This window comes from Canis lupus, chromosome 31, assembly GCF_048164855.1.
Source record: "Canis lupus baileyi chromosome 31, mCanLup2.hap1, whole genome shotgun sequence".
Lineage (NCBI taxonomy): Eukaryota > Metazoa > Chordata > Mammalia > Carnivora > Canidae > Canis > Canis lupus.
The window spans coordinates 37,132,100-37,149,717 of NC_132868.1; the positions used below are offsets into that span (position 1 = coordinate 37,132,100).

General features: G+C 46.0%; 1 protein-coding gene across 8 annotated transcripts in view; it reads right to left on the minus strand.

Moving 5' to 3' along the window:
* TNIK (TRAF2 and NCK interacting kinase) overlaps positions 1-17,618 on the minus strand; it is a 376,555-nt gene that overhangs the window by 86,296 nt on the left and 272,641 nt on the right. For all 8 annotated transcript variants that reach the window (XM_072808063.1, XM_072808061.1, XM_072808062.1 and 5 more), the window contains 3 exons: positions 16,792-16,870; positions 8,297-8,472; positions 3,152-3,218 (listed from right to left, as the gene is read on the minus strand). In XM_072808063.1, the coding sequence (XP_072664164.1) occupies positions 3,152-3,218; positions 8,297-8,472; positions 16,792-16,870 (322 nt within the window). The remainder of the gene's footprint in view (positions 1-3,151; positions 3,219-8,296; positions 8,473-16,791; positions 16,871-17,618) is intronic.

Here is a 17,618-nt window from a genome sequence, read left to right on the forward strand (position 1 = left end):
TCAGGAAAGGCACGAACAGAGTTGGCGAATGAAAAAATGAACCATGCGGAGCAGTAAGGGAACCTGCTCTAGTAGGGGTGCATCCTCACCCCGGGGACTCCTTGCACCAAACCTTAGGAGGCCAAGGCAGGCTGCTCATGGGAAGACACAATAAGCTAGGAGGGTGGACCTCTGAGTCCAGGCCAACCCCAGAGTGGAGCACGAACCCACGCCGGCCGGCGTCTGAGAGCCAGAGCTGTCTCTCTGCCCCATGCTTAGAGAGCAGGGAATGGTTTGGCTCTGGAACACATGGTGTAGCTAGGACTTCAACCCGGCTCCCTGATTTCTAGATTCCAGTTAAGCACCATGGGCCTCAGTCTTCTCATCTGTAAAATGGTAATTGTGCATAGATGTGCGTGTGTGTCTGTATGCGTGTGTGTGTGTGAGACAGAAAGAAAAAGAGGACAGAAAACACCATAAAGGAATAGCACCTACTTCCCCAGTGGTCTAGGGCCACCCTATTCACATCTAACTGCAGGTGAACAACTCAAAGTTGGGCTCTTTGGTTGGGTGTGGCAGCCTAATGGGGTAGGCGGGGTAGGCAGGGCTCCTATTTGTTCATGCAAACCTAGCTCTTTTAATCTTTCTGGCAGCTTCCACCTGAAACCCGTTAAATAACTGGTGAGCCATTTGTATGCAGCAGGCACGGTAATAGGCTCTCGTGGACATGGGCAGTAGCTAAACAAATTCTCCCTCTAGTTACCTCCTTGTGGGGAAGAGAGACAAATAATTAGACAAGTGACTACAAATAGCATAATTTCCCATATGAACAGGCTCCAGAGAAGACAAAAGATGTAACAGTTTAAGAGTACAGTGGTGGGGGGCTGGGACGGGGGCGAAGGGCTCTGCTTCAGAGGGGGTGATCGGAGGAGACCCCTCTAAAAAGGTGCCAGCTGAGCTAAGACTCAAAAGATGGAGTCAGTCCCATGAAGAGGTAGGGAAAGAACGTTTCCAGAAGGAAGAAATGGGGAGGCCAGTGGTGGGGACAGGTGGGACCTCTTTGAGGACTTCCCAGAGCAGAGTGAAGGAGACAGGAGCTGGTAAGGCACGTAGCATGGAAGCTGTGCGCGGAGAGGTTATCGTCAGGAGAGGGACGTGATGGGATTTGTTGGGCTGCTGCATGGATGACTGTCTGCAGGGGGCAGGAGGTCAAGCAAGGCCACCTGAAGCCTGTTGATGGATCTGGTGTGGAGAGTGAGCCATGACTCGCAGGTTTCATCCTGGCACCCGGACAGTGGTGGTGACGCAAACTGGGGTGGTGAATGGTGAGGGGGAGCAGGTTTGGTGGCAGCTGATGAGGGGATCATGCTGTGTTGGACAGTGTAACTGCTGTGCTGTGTGACTGCCATCTATGCCCAAAAATGACATGAAAAGGGCTTCGTTCACAATGCCCTACAGACAGTGCCTGCATTCCAGTAACAAACCTCCTTTAAAACTTACAGCTTTTGTGCAGAACGCTAAACCAAACCCCGAGCGACAGTGCGTATGTACACAGGCCACCAGCCCTGGGCAAAGGCGGCAGGACGGGGGAACCCGGCCTCACCATGCACACGAGGATGCTCCATGAATACAAACTGAGGTTGAATCTTTGTCAGGTGAGCTGAGCCGTAGTAGTGGCTCAGTCATTGACTTGGTGTGTGGCCTGGGGGCCACCTCTGAGCTCTTACCTCATTTCTAAAATGAGATAACCACTGTCTCTTTGTTCTTTTCAGGATTTCATGAAGATTGATTACATGTGTCCATAAAACAGGCCTTGGAACAGAATCCTCAGTGTGATATGATGACACATTGAAGTGCTGAGGCACGGCTAGGTCAGCCCGCTACGGGACTCCTAACACACGGGTTAGCGAGTACGAGTTAAAACAGGGCTTTTCAGTTCTATAGAGAATGGTCAGTAGTCCTGACGTGACATCTGGGTGAGTTTGGGAAACATAAAAATAGTAGGCAACTTCTCTGAAAAGCAGGGCATTCGGTTCTTCGCCTTTACAAGAATGTTCATTTTCCATGTCACTATTTGACAAACGTCATCTTTATCAGCTAAACTGGGGGTAGCCAATGTGTAGAGTATTGGATGGAAGGAAAAATTCTTCAATCTTTGACTTTGAAAATTCCTTTAGTAGGTGAAGACAAAAACTGGATGGCCCTCTAAGTCCCTCCCTCTTCCATCAGTTTAGGAATAATCCAGCTGGGTAGAGCTGAGTTAACTCCAAAGAAAGAAGCCACTGGCTTGTTCTAGCAGCAGTGGCCGAGCTGGCCCCTTTCCTGAGCAGTATGGGACCACAGGAGTCCCTCCTTGGATGGCTAGAGGACGGAGACCTATATACCCCACTGAGCCTTCTGCTTGTGCATTTTCCCCAATAAATGTTTTCTGACCATGGTGCATGTGCCCATACCCTCAATTCGCTGAACTGCCACCTGCTGAATTCTCTCACGGAAGACAAATCCTTGAAATGTGAGCACCCTAACCTTAATTATTCATACGCACACTGGAAGAAAGTTGCAATCAATGTCAAGTGAAATTCAAAATGCATGGATGATAATGATAAAGCAACATTGATCCTGGGGTCCAACATGTGACAACTGGAATAAGCATGTAATTTTCTATCTAGGGTTCCCCTCCAGAGTGTGATTTGGTTTCCTGGGAATCATTTCCTCTTGGATTAGCTTGTGGTGAAAATACCAAGACAGGTGACAAGGACGGTGGCTGCTGAAATGGGCTTCTCAAAGGTATGAAGTAACAAACTGAATGTGTCAAGTCCAAAGATACCACTTAGAGGTCTCCTGAAAGTCACAGTTTTAGGCACTTTGAGTCTTGGATTACTCAGATAATTGCCTCCTACCCATTCTACACGTTACATATGTGAGGAAACAAAGTCTTAGAATAGAGACCATAAATCTTAGGGGACAAGATAAAGAATACGCTGATTTCCACGTTTCTGTAAGAGTCTGCCTGGGGACATTTTCCCAAATTAATGAGTAGGTTCATGGGCAATAAATTAAATAAGACCACCTTGCTGGATTCTTAAAAATGAACCTATAAATCAAAAGGAAGCAAGTTTCACAGTCGCCCAATTCAGAACGTGAAAATAAGACTCGGCTTTTGCTCTCCTACCTGGGCTCTCCTGAGTCATTCTCCTCCTCTTCTTCCTCACTTCCGCTGTACTCATACTCGGTCTCATCTAAAGAGAGACTCACAGAATGTTAGTGCACAAAAGGACGCTACAGTTCAGTCAATCCCACCCTCTTCTTCTTATATATATATATATATAAGCCTGGGACAGGCTCCAGGCCTTCTGACTTGTGATCTAACAGTTCCCACCACCTGGATTCAAGTACGTGGACTTAACATCCAAGACTGTCCCAGCTGATTCCAGATATCTGTCCCTGATGCCTGCTGTTCATATGAAAGTCAAGATCAGGAACTGAAAAATAACTTCTCGGTTTGTGTTAATTCCCATTAGAGGACCACGTGAACCAACCTTTTATTGGCCCACTATTAACACATTGTCCTATTAATCATTTCTCAAGCAGGAGTTTTATTAGGACTTACATGTGCCCACAGATTTGTCTTTAGATATCTTGATAAACACCAGAAGGAAATCTGACAACGTGCTATCAGAAATACGGAGTTAAATGACCCACTGGGGACAGCCATTTAATTCAGTCATACGTTAAAGCAGGTTAACATGTAGTAATGAATAAGACTGGGTCTTTGCTTTGGAGCGGATCAGAATCTAATGGGCAAGGTGGACAAGTAGGTAATCAGATCCGCCATGATTATTAAGAAATTAATCCATATTGAGTGTCTCCCATGCTGGTCACCCTTCTAGATACTTTACCTAGGTTCTCTCATTTGTTTTGCTTAACAATCCTTTAACATACTGCCCACGTTTCAAGCGCAGACACTATGACAGGAGGTTAAGTGATAGAACCAATGGCTTATTAATAAAAGGTCAATCAATCTGGGATTTGGATTTAGAATTTGATCCAGAACTTGTCCAACTTTAAAACTAGTGTTCTTTCTAACATATATATGCTAAATAGAAGGGCATAAAAAGAGCAATGAGATATCAGAGATAGGCGCAAAGTCCATTGGTCATAATAGGGGAAGGAGACAGGAAAGTCTCTTGAGGAGATGAGCTGGGCCTTGCAATGTCGGTGACCCTGTTCTAGGCAGACGGCAGCTAAAAGTGGTGGCCAAAGTGCATTCTAAGCAACATAACCACGTGAGGAAGCCTGCTAGTATTACAGGGCATGCAGGACATGTTCACAAGGAGTTGTGAGTGGCTAGATGTGTGGCTGTGACAAAAACAGATGGAATAAGTAAGCCCAGAACATGTGCTAGGACGTCTTGATCCTTACATATATATATATATATATTTTTTTTTTTTTCTTTTTCCTGAGGACTTCTCTGTGGGCAATGGTGAATTTTGGAGGAGCTTTTAATTTTAAGGAGGGAGAGTGTCACATTACTATTATCCTTTCATAGCTGTGGGTTAGTAATTACAACTTGGGAGGTTTCGGTTTAATTCCGAAAAAGGAATTAACACTGCAATTTGGCTGTGTTACCACCAGGAAGCAGCACATCTGATAAGAACTAAACACTGCCTTCCAGACTCTTCAGCCAGTAAAGGAATAATGAAAAGGAGCCAAAAGCACCATGACTTCAAGTGTATTTTTTAAAATCACAAGTTAGCTTCAAATATTTAGACACGTATGTGGTTTTCAGGCGACTTATTTTTTTGAGTATTATCGCACCGGAAATGTAAAGGACCTTCATAAGGTGTTTCAATATCCCACACTGAAAGTTTACTACTCCAAACTTTCCTGAAATGGGTCAACAGGGAGCTTGAAGGAAGCTGCAGAGATTTTATCTAGCAAAGGAAATTCTAGCAAGGGAAAGCAGCACACAATTGATCCAAATATTTCTACTAAGGTAAAACCTTCATTTGTCAGGCCCTTCAATTGTAATACTTCACCAGAATCTGGTCTTATTGCTTTTATGTTACTGGCATAAATTAGCATATGTCAACAAACGTAAGGAAAAAATAACATCAGGTTAAAAAATCATAATGAATTTTCATTAAAATTGTTTAATTGTGGGACACCTGGGTGGTTCAGTTGTTTAAATTCCAGTTTTGGCTTAGGGCATGATGTCATGGTCCAGCGATCCAGCCTGCCTCAGTCTCCCTGCTCAGTGGGGAGTCTGCTTCTCCCTCTGCCCCCCCCCCCACTACTTGTATGCTCTCTCTCTGAAATAAATAAATGAAATCCTTAAAAAATAATTGTTCGGTAATAGCAAAAGCTGGTCTTTGAGCTACTAAGAGAGTGTGAAATTTTTAGAGGAAGTAAATTAAGTCATTTGGTGAAACCGAGCAAATGGAATGAGACCTCACTTGATGGATTCTCTTTCTGGGGAACAGACAGAAAAGAAGGTTTCTGATGGCTCTAAACCTACACAGAATTAGGTTCCTTACATTACTGGGTAACTCCTAAGGGCATCTCCTACCAAGAATCATACTCACCTACTCTGCAGAGAAGGAACCCGTTAAAAATAATCTATTGTCATAGAATGGGGAGTTCTGAGTCACCTTCCAGCATCTGAGCCCCTAAGAAGTGAAAACAACCCAAGGCACAAGCTTTACCCACTCTACTCACAGGTCAAAGGCAAAGAAAGAGGTTACGAGTTCCCGGAAGGTAACTCTGACTTGTTCTGAAAACTTATAGGTCCATAAAGAACTGCTTATGTAAGAGTAGCTAATATTTATTGAGTATGTTTATACGCCAGACATTGTATTAAACATCTTAATGCATTATCTCATTTAATCTGCAACAATGCCAGGCGATAGTGGTCACTATTATATCCTCTCTCTTATTTTAAAGATAAGAAAACTGGCGTGAAGGTCATCTAACCCTTCAGGGATTAGAGCTAGAATCTCCAGTCAGAATTTGAATCTAGAAACAATAGGCCTGCAGGAAAATAAGTTTCCCTTTTAAAGAAGTCAGCCTTTAATAGTTGCATGTTTGATGAAAAATCAGTCCTGGAATTATTTTAGGGGGTTGGGGAGGGGCAGAGGGAGGGAGAGAGAGAATCTCAAGCAGACCCTGTGCTCAGCATTCAGTGTGGAGCCCGACACTGGGCTTGATCTCATGACCCTGAGATCATGACCTAAACTGAAATCAAGAGTCAGACACTCAGTTGACAGAACCCCCCAGGTGGCCCAGTCCTGGGACATTTTGATCTTGACTTACCTGTTTCTCTCATGCCTGGTTCCTCCTGATTTCTCCAGTTCCCTTCCCAGCTCCTCCTGACCGACACCTCATCCCTTCCTACCCACTAATAACTGGAGATGGGCCTCCTTTTTTATTTTTTGTTTTCTTTTGTGCAGGATTTTTATTTATTTATTTTCCAGTGCTGTAAGAATTTTATGTTCGATCAAAATAGGCAATGAAGCTTCATCTCCTATTTACCACTGGAAATAAAAATAGTCTGGGGAGCGCCTGGGTGGCTCAGAGGTTGAGCATCTGCCTTCGGCTCAGGGAATGATCCCGGGGTCCTGGGATGGAGTCCCCACAGGGCTCCCCACAGGGACCCTGCTTCTCCCTCTGCCTGTGTCTCTGCCTCTCTGTGTTTCTCATGAATAAATAAATAAAATCTTTTCAAAAAATAGTGTGGTCCCCAAACATTTAACCGTGTATGTTTTTTAAAAACAGGGATCCCTGGGTGGCGCAGCGGTTTGGCGCCTGCCTTTGGCCACGGGTGCGATCCTGGAGACCTGGAATCGAATCCCATGTCAGGCTCCCTGCATGGAGCCTGCTTTTCCCTCTGCCTGTGTCTCTGCCTCTCTCTCTCTCTCTCTGTGACTATCATGAATAAATAAAATCTTTTAAAAAAAATAAAAACAATTGCAGGATAGTTGAATATCATATTTTATCAATTTCAGGTGATGGGTCTCCTTTTTAGCTTAGCTTTATAACCTCGTACTCCTGAGACGAACTTGATTGCACATTTCCCTGGCAGCCGGGAAGAAACTCTTCCCTTGAACCTTCACTCAGGGCTTCTCCTCTTGCCTCAGCCCTCTACCGCTCTTACCTCTGCGTGGTTTTGACTCCTGCACCGCTCACCACCCACCCCACACACCTCCTCATACCTCGCCATATTACAGACAGTAACTGCAGAGGCAAAGAAGGGGAAGCCAAATGAAAGCAGAGCACCCTCCATCCTGTGAGGCCCCCCACCCTCCAATGCTCCATCTGGCTTGGAAAGAACAGAAAGGAACGGTGTCCAGGACAGAAGCGAGGAAAAGCACAGGGCCGTGTGCCTCTCACCCTAGGTGTCTGGCTTCCCCTTTACTCCCCACTCCCCACATGCTCACCTCGCCAGCCCTGTAATGTCTCTTCACTGTCATCCCTCCTCCCCCCTGCCCCGTGGCTCCTCCAGCCTCCACCCAGGGAAGACTCACCCTGTCTGTCCTCTGGATCTTTCCCTTTCCTCCCCCTACCTCAATCTTCCTTACCTCCCACCCACCGAGGCACAAAACCGGCCCCAGACCACCTGAGTTTTTCTCCTTGGTCAGGATGCTAGGTAAGGAAATCTGAGTCTCTACTCCCATAACTAGGACACAGTCCCAGGACTCCAAGTTTGAACTCTTGTCCACTAATGCACTGAGAAGGCAGTGTGTGGTACAACAGCTACAGCCACCAGAGATAAGGGTTTTGAATCTACAAAATAAACAGGTGCATGAAATGATCTTCTACCTCAAAGTGCAGGGTTCTGTATATCAAGTCTGGCAACTCTGTGACTATTAGAAAATTCATCTGACTTCTGTAATAAATTCCAAATGGGCCTCAGAGCTCAAAAACTTAAATGTTGAAGCCTGCCAGTCTAGAAAAATGTCAACTAAGTGTTTTTTTTTTTTTTTGTCTTCTGTCGATTTTTTGTCTTCAAAACATGAATATTCATTTGAACTAAGCAAATCACTTGTCATATTAAACCACTTCATAGTATTACTCAACATGACTCTTTGTCAGGGCCTGGAGAAGGTGATATTCCTTACAGTTGTATCCTTTCATGAAGATTCCATTTCACAGTCTCACTCCATTGATGCCTACAGGCTGCGAGCTCAGAGGCAGCCCTTCACACTAGAGAATAATGCAGGCCCATTTGAAAGCCCCACGGCCACCTCCAAATATATCAAGAGCCCATGACTCACTCCATCTTTTGTTTCCTTTGCTAAACTACAAATGTGCTTCTAACCTTTCTCTCCTCGTTTCTTCTTTGTTCTGTCAATATGGTCCTTGAGTTGAATGCGAACCTGTCGTTCATTAGGTTGGTCTCGTATAAATGGATGCTTCATCAATTGTTCTGTTGCTGGTCGCTGGCTGTGATTCTTTACCAAGCAGCTCTCAATAAATGACTGGAATTTTTTCGACCTGCCAAGTGAAAGAGATGAACCCAAAGATAAAAAGGCAATCCAACGAAAAAGTGACCTTCCATTTTCTAAAACACTACGATGAGAAAAAGAAGAAGGCAGGTTCGATTAGTCAACATAGGAATCAACCGATCACAGAGTAGGCCTAGAATTCTATTAGGCACGATGGAGTTCAAAGGCATCATTACCATCAACACACAATTGACGCATTGTATGGGAGTCACATGCATAAGAGCATTTTTGCCCAGATTTATAAATAATATCACACAAGAAACTAAAAGGAATCAGATAAGAGAAAGGCCTTGGTGAGAATCACATCTGGAAGGTCTAGTGTAATGAGGGAACCTGAGCTGGGCTTGAAAGGATGCAGAGGAAATCATTCTGGGAAGACAGCTCAGGGAGATAGGAAATAGTGAAAAGCTAAGGCTGAGGCTGGGCACACTACACACCAGGGCACATTGAGGTGAGCGGCCTAAAGAAGGCAGAAAATGCAAGCTGCAGGAGAGCAAAATCAAGGTTGGCCAGGGAAGGAGGAGGACATTCTGTAGAAATGAGAAAGATTCCTACTTGGTAAAGTGAACTTGATTAGGTAATTTTTTTTCCCACTGGCAATTTCAAAATTACCTTTGACCTTTGCACTCCAATTATTAAGAACAGGGTGTATGTGTATGTTCGCTATCAACCAAAGGACTCGGAAACTTAAGGACTAAGTTCATACCCACACATGCATTTATCTCTCTCTAGAAAGGCACTATTGCTTCAAAGATAAACCCTGCGCCAAAGACGCACAGGGGAGGGGTACCCAGGAGCAGGCTGCAAGTCCACACCGTGGTAGGAATCACCGGTGGACTTCAGCTGTGACTCAGGAGTTGGGAATGCATGTTCTTGCTGAGAGTTCCAAGAAATTGTCCGGCATCATAAATAATTACTTCACGACTCTATAGCATGTGCTTCCCCTGGCAGCTGGGCATAGCACCCCGAGAGCTCAGGGGAACTCTCATCACGCTCTTGGCGGTTCCCCCTCTGCTGGGAGCAGGAGGGAATCCATCCCGTGCCCGCCGTCGCCCTCCTGTGGAGCGCTGTGGAGTCACAGGAACGGATCCCTGAGCAAGCTCCCTGAGGTCGACCAGCTGGCTCCACACGGACTGCAGGCCAGAAAGCTGCCCCGGCCACAGGGACACCCGCCGACACCCATCGTGGTGAACATGTTCTTCAAGATTCAAATGCAAGAGGGCGCTTGCATCTGCACCGCTCTCCACCTCTGCCCAGGTCCACGCAGGTCTCCTCTTATTCCATGTGGTCAAAGGACCGAATATGAATATTTCTTCCTCCCTAAATACATGTCTAAGCTCAGTTCAAGCTTTTAAATTATTTGACATCAAAGTAGATGCACCCTGCTAGGCTTGGGGGTCCCCCCCAGGATCAATCAGGATCAGCTACCCTGTGGACTGTGGAAGACGGAAAGAGCAGGGTGGACACCCCACGCACCTCCGTGTATGTCCCTCAGCCCATGCCCTCCGCGGCCTCCACACTGGTGTCCCCTCTATCAGGTGTGCCACACTTATCTCTGCATCCTGAGCACGCCGCTACCTGCAGCCTCCAATGCTCGATGAACACCTGCATGCATGCGTGCTTATCGGTGAGTGCTGGGCAAGTGTGGGGAATGGCAGCCTGCAAATCTGTGCTTCTGAGGGACAGAGAGGGAGGGTTGGAGATGAGATAGTACCGAATATGCCTTCTCCTTCAGGCCCACCAAAGCCATGGAGGCGCCAATGTAATTTAATCGAAGGGGAGACTTTGCTTCAAACAAACAAAAACACAAACAGACAAACAAAACCCATCATGGAATAATAGGCTGTCCTGAGGAACACGCCGAAGACAACGAGGGTAACCTGCATAAGGAGATAGACACATTCCACACGGCACCCTTCTAGGTAGGAAATCAGGATCAGGAACATGAAAACAAAAACAAATTAAGACAGGGAGCTGTTAAATATTCATGAGAAATGCAAATGAAAGCCCTGTTTCTTCTGCTTGCAACTCGAAGGAAGTGCTTTCTTTTTATAAAGTGCTCAGCTATTAATTAGAAGGCGATAAATAAATCACACCCAATTTAAAAATGAGATCCAGGCTGGATAAACAGTACATTCCATTCCCCAGTGCTGACAACCAAAAAAAGTCAGTGGTGTCTCTCGGAGGAGACCGCGATCAGAGGTCAGCAGAACCAGCCATAGTACAGGGTCCTCTTTCCACTCTCTCTTCTGCTGGGAAGGAAGCCTCGGAGACGTTCAGGAGAGTAACTCTGGGCCCAAAGGTCGGGCCAAGATGTGCAGAACCGGGGCAGCTGGGTGGCTCAGCGGTTGAGCATCTCCCCTTGGCTCAGGGCGTGATCCTGGGGTCTTGGGATCGAGTCCCACATTGGGCTTCCCACAGGGAGCCTGCTTCTCCTTCTGCCTGTGTCTCTGCCTCTCTCTCTCTCTCTCATGATAAATAAATAAAATCTTTAAAAAAGTGTGCTGAAGCACAAAGCTGGCGATGTACCTCATGTCTTCTTCAAATGGTACCGTTTGAAGAGAAAATAATGCTTACTTTAAAACAAATCTTCAAAGAAAAGATTCATTGTCTCTTATTTAAGTTAGCGTGACCAAAGAATCAATATGCTTAATTACACATTTAATTAAAAGTAAAATCCCTTCCCCTATGTTGAACACCACTTGACTATTTGCTGAGCGGTCTGATGGGTTTAAAGTACATTTATATAACTTTATTGTTTGCATCTCTGCTGCCAGTAATTTAGTTCTGTCTCAAAAAAATAAATAAATAAATAAAAAAGCCTAAGATTAGTAATACTAATTTCCCCAGTGTTGGCCTGGAGAGATAAATGTTAATGTTTGGCACTTACAGTCTGAGGCCCTGGTTCTAATACCTGCATCACCACTTTATCTTCCCAGAGTTTTTCTGTTTGTATATTTAATTGTGTTAGAGGAATTAAAAAACGCCTGAAAGATGATTACATTAATCATTATAACCTGTCGGGCTAAAAGTTTTTGGTAATCACAGGACTCCCTAAATGCAATTTGAGCTGCAGAATTTGCATTTGCCCAGAACCACCCCATTTCTCTACTCTGGGCTCTATCACTTCTTAACGGTGTGACTTTGGGCAGGTTCTTTAACTTCTCCGTGCCTCAGTTCCCTGACTGCAAATGGTGATATTGTTAGGATTTATCTCAGAAGAACGTCGTGATGATTCAAGGAATGAATTGATGGAAGATAGTGAGCACGGCGCCCGTTACATCATAGACACCGCATGTATGTTTGCTGTTGCTATGACTTTTACTCCCACGATGATGACAAGGTCCTGGCAACCTGTGACCATCACCAAGCAGCAGCAGTATCTCTCTGCCGTTAGGTCTGGGGGTAGAAATTGGAAATTCAGCTTCTGTTGAACTGAATAGTGTAGTGTTCTTAAAAGGGAATTATTGCACATATGTTTGGATTAGATACGCTAGCATGAAGAGTCAACGGGACCATTATCTCCAAGGAGACCGGGCAGAAAAGGTTAATTAAAAAAAAAAAAAAAAAAAAAAAACCAACCGTGCAGCAATTTTTGTTTTGATTTTAATAAAGTCCCAAGTCACATTACTGCTAGCAAATTCAGTTAATCGGAGATATTTTCTAATATTTGCTTTCTGTTATTATTATTTCACTTAGAACATGCACACACACACACACACACACACACACACACACACACACACAGCTTTGTCGTTTCTTAAAAAAACAAAAGTGCCTGGAGTGCTTGGGTGGCGCAGTCGGCTAAGCCTCGGACTCGTGGTTTCAGCTCATGCTGTGATCTCAGGGTGGTGGGATGGAGCCCCGTGTCGGGCTCCAAGCTCAGCGAGGAGTCTCTCTCCCTCGCCCTCTGCCCCTCTGGCTCATGCTCTGTCTCAAATGAATAAATCAATCTTAAACAAACAAACAGTGTCTGACAACCCACCAAGAATCAGAACTGGTGTTTCATAAAATAGTAGGAGTGACTGAAAGTTTTGGGGTGAAGGCAGAAGGCGGGGGTTCCAGGTTGGCTGTACAGGGAGGGGCCAGCTAACCACACCAGGGCCTCTGGTCTTCAACTGGAGCACCAGTAGCTTGGACCAAAGGAACCTTATGTCTCTTTCCAGTGAGAAGCACTTAAGGTTTTTCTAATGATCTTGATCAAGTGCTCCTTTGCCTGTGTGCAATCTCCACATTTAAGGAGCATGGGAAGGGAAAGAGGCCAACCATCTTTTACAGGAAGGAAGTCATCCCCGTATTTCTCCAGAAACTCCTGCAGGAAACCATAGCACTCAGTAGGACAGGGGAGCCAGGGGGAGCACGGTGGGAAGAGAAAGGAGAGGAAATGGGTTGAAGGAGATGGTTCACCATGTGGGTGGAATCTGACCATGTATTAAGACGGGAGGAAGAAATGGGCATCACAGCTGGCTGCGCCTTTGCCTGTGGTGACATGGAGACGGAGGCCGAGAGCACGCTTGGCCTCTAATTCAGCTGAGGTTGTAATCCTCCCGGAGACCTAATTATTGAATGGCTGGGCACTGACTGGAGCCCTGACCCCATGACCTCCTCGGCACTGAGGCCTCTCCTGATGCGGGAGGAAAGGGCAGGTTCTGGAGAGTGGGGGTGCTTTCCTTCGCGTCCTCCCACAGCCTAAGGGCCGAAGGGTAGCTCTCCTGCCTTTCTTTCCCTGGTTTTAAGGCACAGGAAAAAAGTGTTCAACTAAGAGACTAGTGTCCCATTCTAACCTTGAGCTTAAGAGGCCGGATGATACAGTAGAGGGAATGGGGTTACGAACCTGGGAAACGAAAAGATTGTACAGACTTGTGCAAGGAACAGAACCCACCTAACCTTCGATCTTCTAGCTACAGGATGAGGACCCAGAGCATCTGCCTGGCAGGGCTGTGGTTAAGATTAAATATGTGTATATACATATACATACATATCTATAGATCTTATATATATGTACAAATAAGATGTAATTGTATTAAATTTAATTTTATTAAATATATATTTTAATTTTATTAAATTGCATTTTATTACATATATTTAATCTTATGTATAAGATTAATCATTATAATTATATAAGATTAAATATGTATGTGCATATATATATATTTATACACACACACACATAAATTATTGAGTCTACAACACGCGTATGCCCTCTATGTCCTGTATGTTGTAGATTTAGTAAGTTTGCTGGAAACGACCCGCAACTGCATACTTGTACTACTAAAGAGTTGCTGGCCCATCTTACCACAACGGTGCGCCCCTTTGGTAGCACTTCAATATATACCCTGAGAACAGGGTACTTCATCTGCTAATTCATCAGACAGAGAATATGGCTGGATAGAAAAGCAGCATTTTGGAGTTTTGTATCTTTGGACGGGTGGGGAGAGGGATCCTCTCCCTTAAAAAATAAAAGAAAAATAAAATATTTCACTTCCTCCCCAAACACATATTAAAGCAAACCCTAACTTTTTTTTTTTTTTAGATTTTATTTATTTACTCATGAGACACACACACACACACACACACACACACACACACACACACACAGAGGCAGAGGGAGAAGCAGGCTCCATGCAGGAAGCCCAACATGGGACTCGATCCCGGGACCCCAGGATCACACCCTGGGCGGAAGGCAGGCACTAAACCGCTGAGCCACCCGGGGATCCCCAAACCCTAACGTATTGCAAATCACTCTGGACTTGGTCATTCAAGAAAGTACTCTGTGGCTTATTTTCACTTAAAAAGTAGGATTAAAATATTTTTGCTTAAAAAGTGGGATTCTATTGCAGAGGATCGGGAGCCACATCCCGTGTCCTACGGCCCGGGGACTGCATGGCCATGTTATAAAGGCGGGGTTCTGAGTGAGAAAGAGTCCTTCGCCAGGGCTCCTGATTGCCCACGCACACCCGAACAGCCAAGCCATCTCCCCTTCTCTGTCGGGCAGTGTGGTGCTCACAACCTAAGGGGCTTCCCTTTGGAGTCAGGGAGGCCGGGTGAGATGGAGGCCTGGTCTCCTCACTGTCCCTGGACGGACCCAGCCCTGGAAGCACCACCAGGATTAGTTCTTGTGGTCAAAGGTTTGAAGCAGGAAAGTCAGCCTGTAGTTTCCTCCAAGCCTGCATTTCTCAAACAAGGTCAGGGCAGAGTTGACCTTTCTTGGAGCAGGGTCAACAAAAACTAAAACTGTAGTGCAGGGCCTGTTCACTCACTTTGCTTTTCTAAGGGGACAGAGAGGTTGGCCAAAGGGCAGTGCAGGCCCGGGAGAAGAGAGAAATAGGACATATGCAAGGACCAGCCACCCCCGGCTTCTGAGTTGGAGAGAGGTGGCGATGGGTGGAAGGACAAGCTGGCACCCAAGAGGAGCTGGAGCCACTCGGCCAGGCGGTAGTGCCACACCTTGGCACAAAAGGCCAGAAATCTGAATATAATGCTCCACCACCAGATTTTTAAAAGTTGGCGATTAATTCAAGTGTTTCTGAAACAGCCCCACTGTGCTGACCAACCATAACACCTGTGTGGGTGGCCAGGGTGTCCTCTGCGGGTCCAAGGCTGGAAACAACTGTCCAGCAGCAATGCAGGGAGCAGGAAGGGAGGGAGGGAGGGCACAGGGTCAGGAAAGCCCACTTTATACAGTATATGGGGTGCATGTGGGCGGGGGGGTGCGGGGGGACAGAGAGGCTTGGCACGGAGGACGAGCAGAAAGCTAGCAGAGGGCTCTGTGGTGTGGTGTGATGCTTCCTGGGAGGGAGGTGACCCGAATTCTTTCCCGGGGAGTCTGTTGCAGGGAGAAGAGAGGAAGCAGGGCCTGCTGCTCATGTGCCGTACACGTACCCAATGGCAGGCTGTTGCTGGGGAGAGAACGACGTCTAGCACAGTGACCCTCCAGAGTGAGGAGGAGGAGCCACCTTCCCCCTTGTTGCCAATAGCAACTCTCAAGCTCTTCCTCTGCAGGCCTTGGCAACTCGGGGCTGTCGGTCCCCCGGCTGTTTCCCTCTCCTCTCGGTGCAGTATGCCTTTCTCCTGTCACACCCGGATGGCTGTGTCATTACTAGGTGACTGGTATGAACTAAGACGGTGCTCTGCGTGGTGGAGGGGGAAGCTGTGGGTGAGAGGGGTCCCAGGCAAGGGTGACCATGAAGTGACCATGAAGTATGAAAAGGGGCCGGAAGGTCTTGAACCTTCATGCTCTGACTTGCCTAGAATATGTCTCTAGAAAAAGATAGGGGGTCGTAAGTGGTCCAGGTGTTGGCCCGGGGCATGGGGAGTCAGAGACTCAAGAATGTGCTGGAATGCATCAGGATGTCCCATACACACAGGGGGAAGAAAGGAACAATGAATTTTTGTCAGGGAATGATAAGCTACAAAGACCCTGATCTAAGTACACACAAAACTCAAAAGTCGACCATCTGGTCTCACCTACAGAATTGTATTTCCCAAACTTGAGCCAGTCGTGTACTACCAACACAGTTTTTTGTTTGTTTGTTTGTTTTTTAAGTAGGCTCCACGCCTCCCCTGGAGCCCAACATGGGGCTTGAACCTACGACAGTGAGATCAAGACCTGAGCTGAAGTCAAGGGTCGGATGCTTACCTGAATGAGCCACCCAGGTGCCCCACAACCAACACAATTTTTAACCAGACTCTTACATCGTCCAGACTAGTATCTATCTACTTGTTTTTGTTTTTTTTTTAAATCAGGTCAATTTTTTTATGGCAATAGGTTTGTTAAATGGGAAATTTTATCACCGCCCCAAATAAGAAGCCAATACCACGTGTCTTAAGGGGAAGCAATAGTAAAAACCAATATTACAAATATTTATGCACAGGCCAGTGAGATCATCCCTCATACTACCGGTGTGTGTGCGCCCTTACAGGATTACCATCTTCAGGAGCTGAAGAAATGCCAGCCAACCTAGCCAGCTGACTCTTGGAATCGTCACCGTCTCTGATGAGATGCCAGGAAAGAGATTTCTTGGGAGGGTGATAAATCAAAGAGCTTTCACGTTGTTACTTGGGTTCCACTACTCCCTTAGCTAATCGCTCCTCACCTTGAAGGTGGAGTGATACAGACCTGCTGTGCAAAGAGTCAGTACTTAACATTTGCTCTACCATGAGTGACGGCAGATGGGAAATCACTCCCCAAGGCTCGGTATCCGTTGGTCTAATCCTGCAGCTGGACCTACGGATTTGAGCTCGTCCAAGAGAGCATTGCAGGAAAACCCTGCCCTTTGATCCATAAAACACCGAAGACCAAACTCACCACTTCTTGGACTTCAGGCGAGGTGCTGGGTTCCGGGGGATGAGGAAGAGGGCCCTCATGGGGTGCATGTCACAGAGAGCTGCAAGAGACCAGAAGAAGGGCCGGCTCAGGTTAGGAGGCCAACCCCAGGCCAAGCCCCATCTGGCTGTGCAGCTAATGCTGCCAAATGGCTCGGAGTCCACACAGGCCCAGCGAGCAGAGTCAGAAGATCGCGAAGCTTCTACGCGTTGAGCATTTAAAAGAGCTGATGTTTAACTACAGAAGTCCCATAAGGTACGCATTAAAACTCGACACTGTTAACATTTCTACGTTTACTTCATCTTTAAGAAAACGAAGTTAGGGGGTCAAAACCTTTGTTTGGCTCTAAATAACCATCTAAGACGCAGAGTAAACAGCATCAAGGTAACAACTGCTCTGGAGACGGTAGGTTAGTTTTCTTTTCTTTTTTTTTTTTTTCTGGTAGGTTAGTTTTCATAGTAAAACCCTAAGTCATAAAATGAAAGGTAAATGGTCTGTTTCTTCTACACTGAAGGCTCACGCGAATGCAATGCTACCTACACAGAGTTTTAGAGTACAAGGCGCTAGACCAGAACACCTTTCTCTCTGTATTTCCAAATATCCTGATGCCTTTCCAGGCTTCATGACAGGTTTGTCTCTGGTTTTGCTTGTTTGTTCACTGGCCCCAGGAAGAACAGAGAGATCAAGGCAAATAGGGTCTGGTAGGAAAGTTATTAAAATATCTCAACCTGTAAACTACGGCATTATGGTTTCTAGAGAAAGCACTCACGCATTCTTATCATAATCACAAGATTTCACTAGTTTGCTTT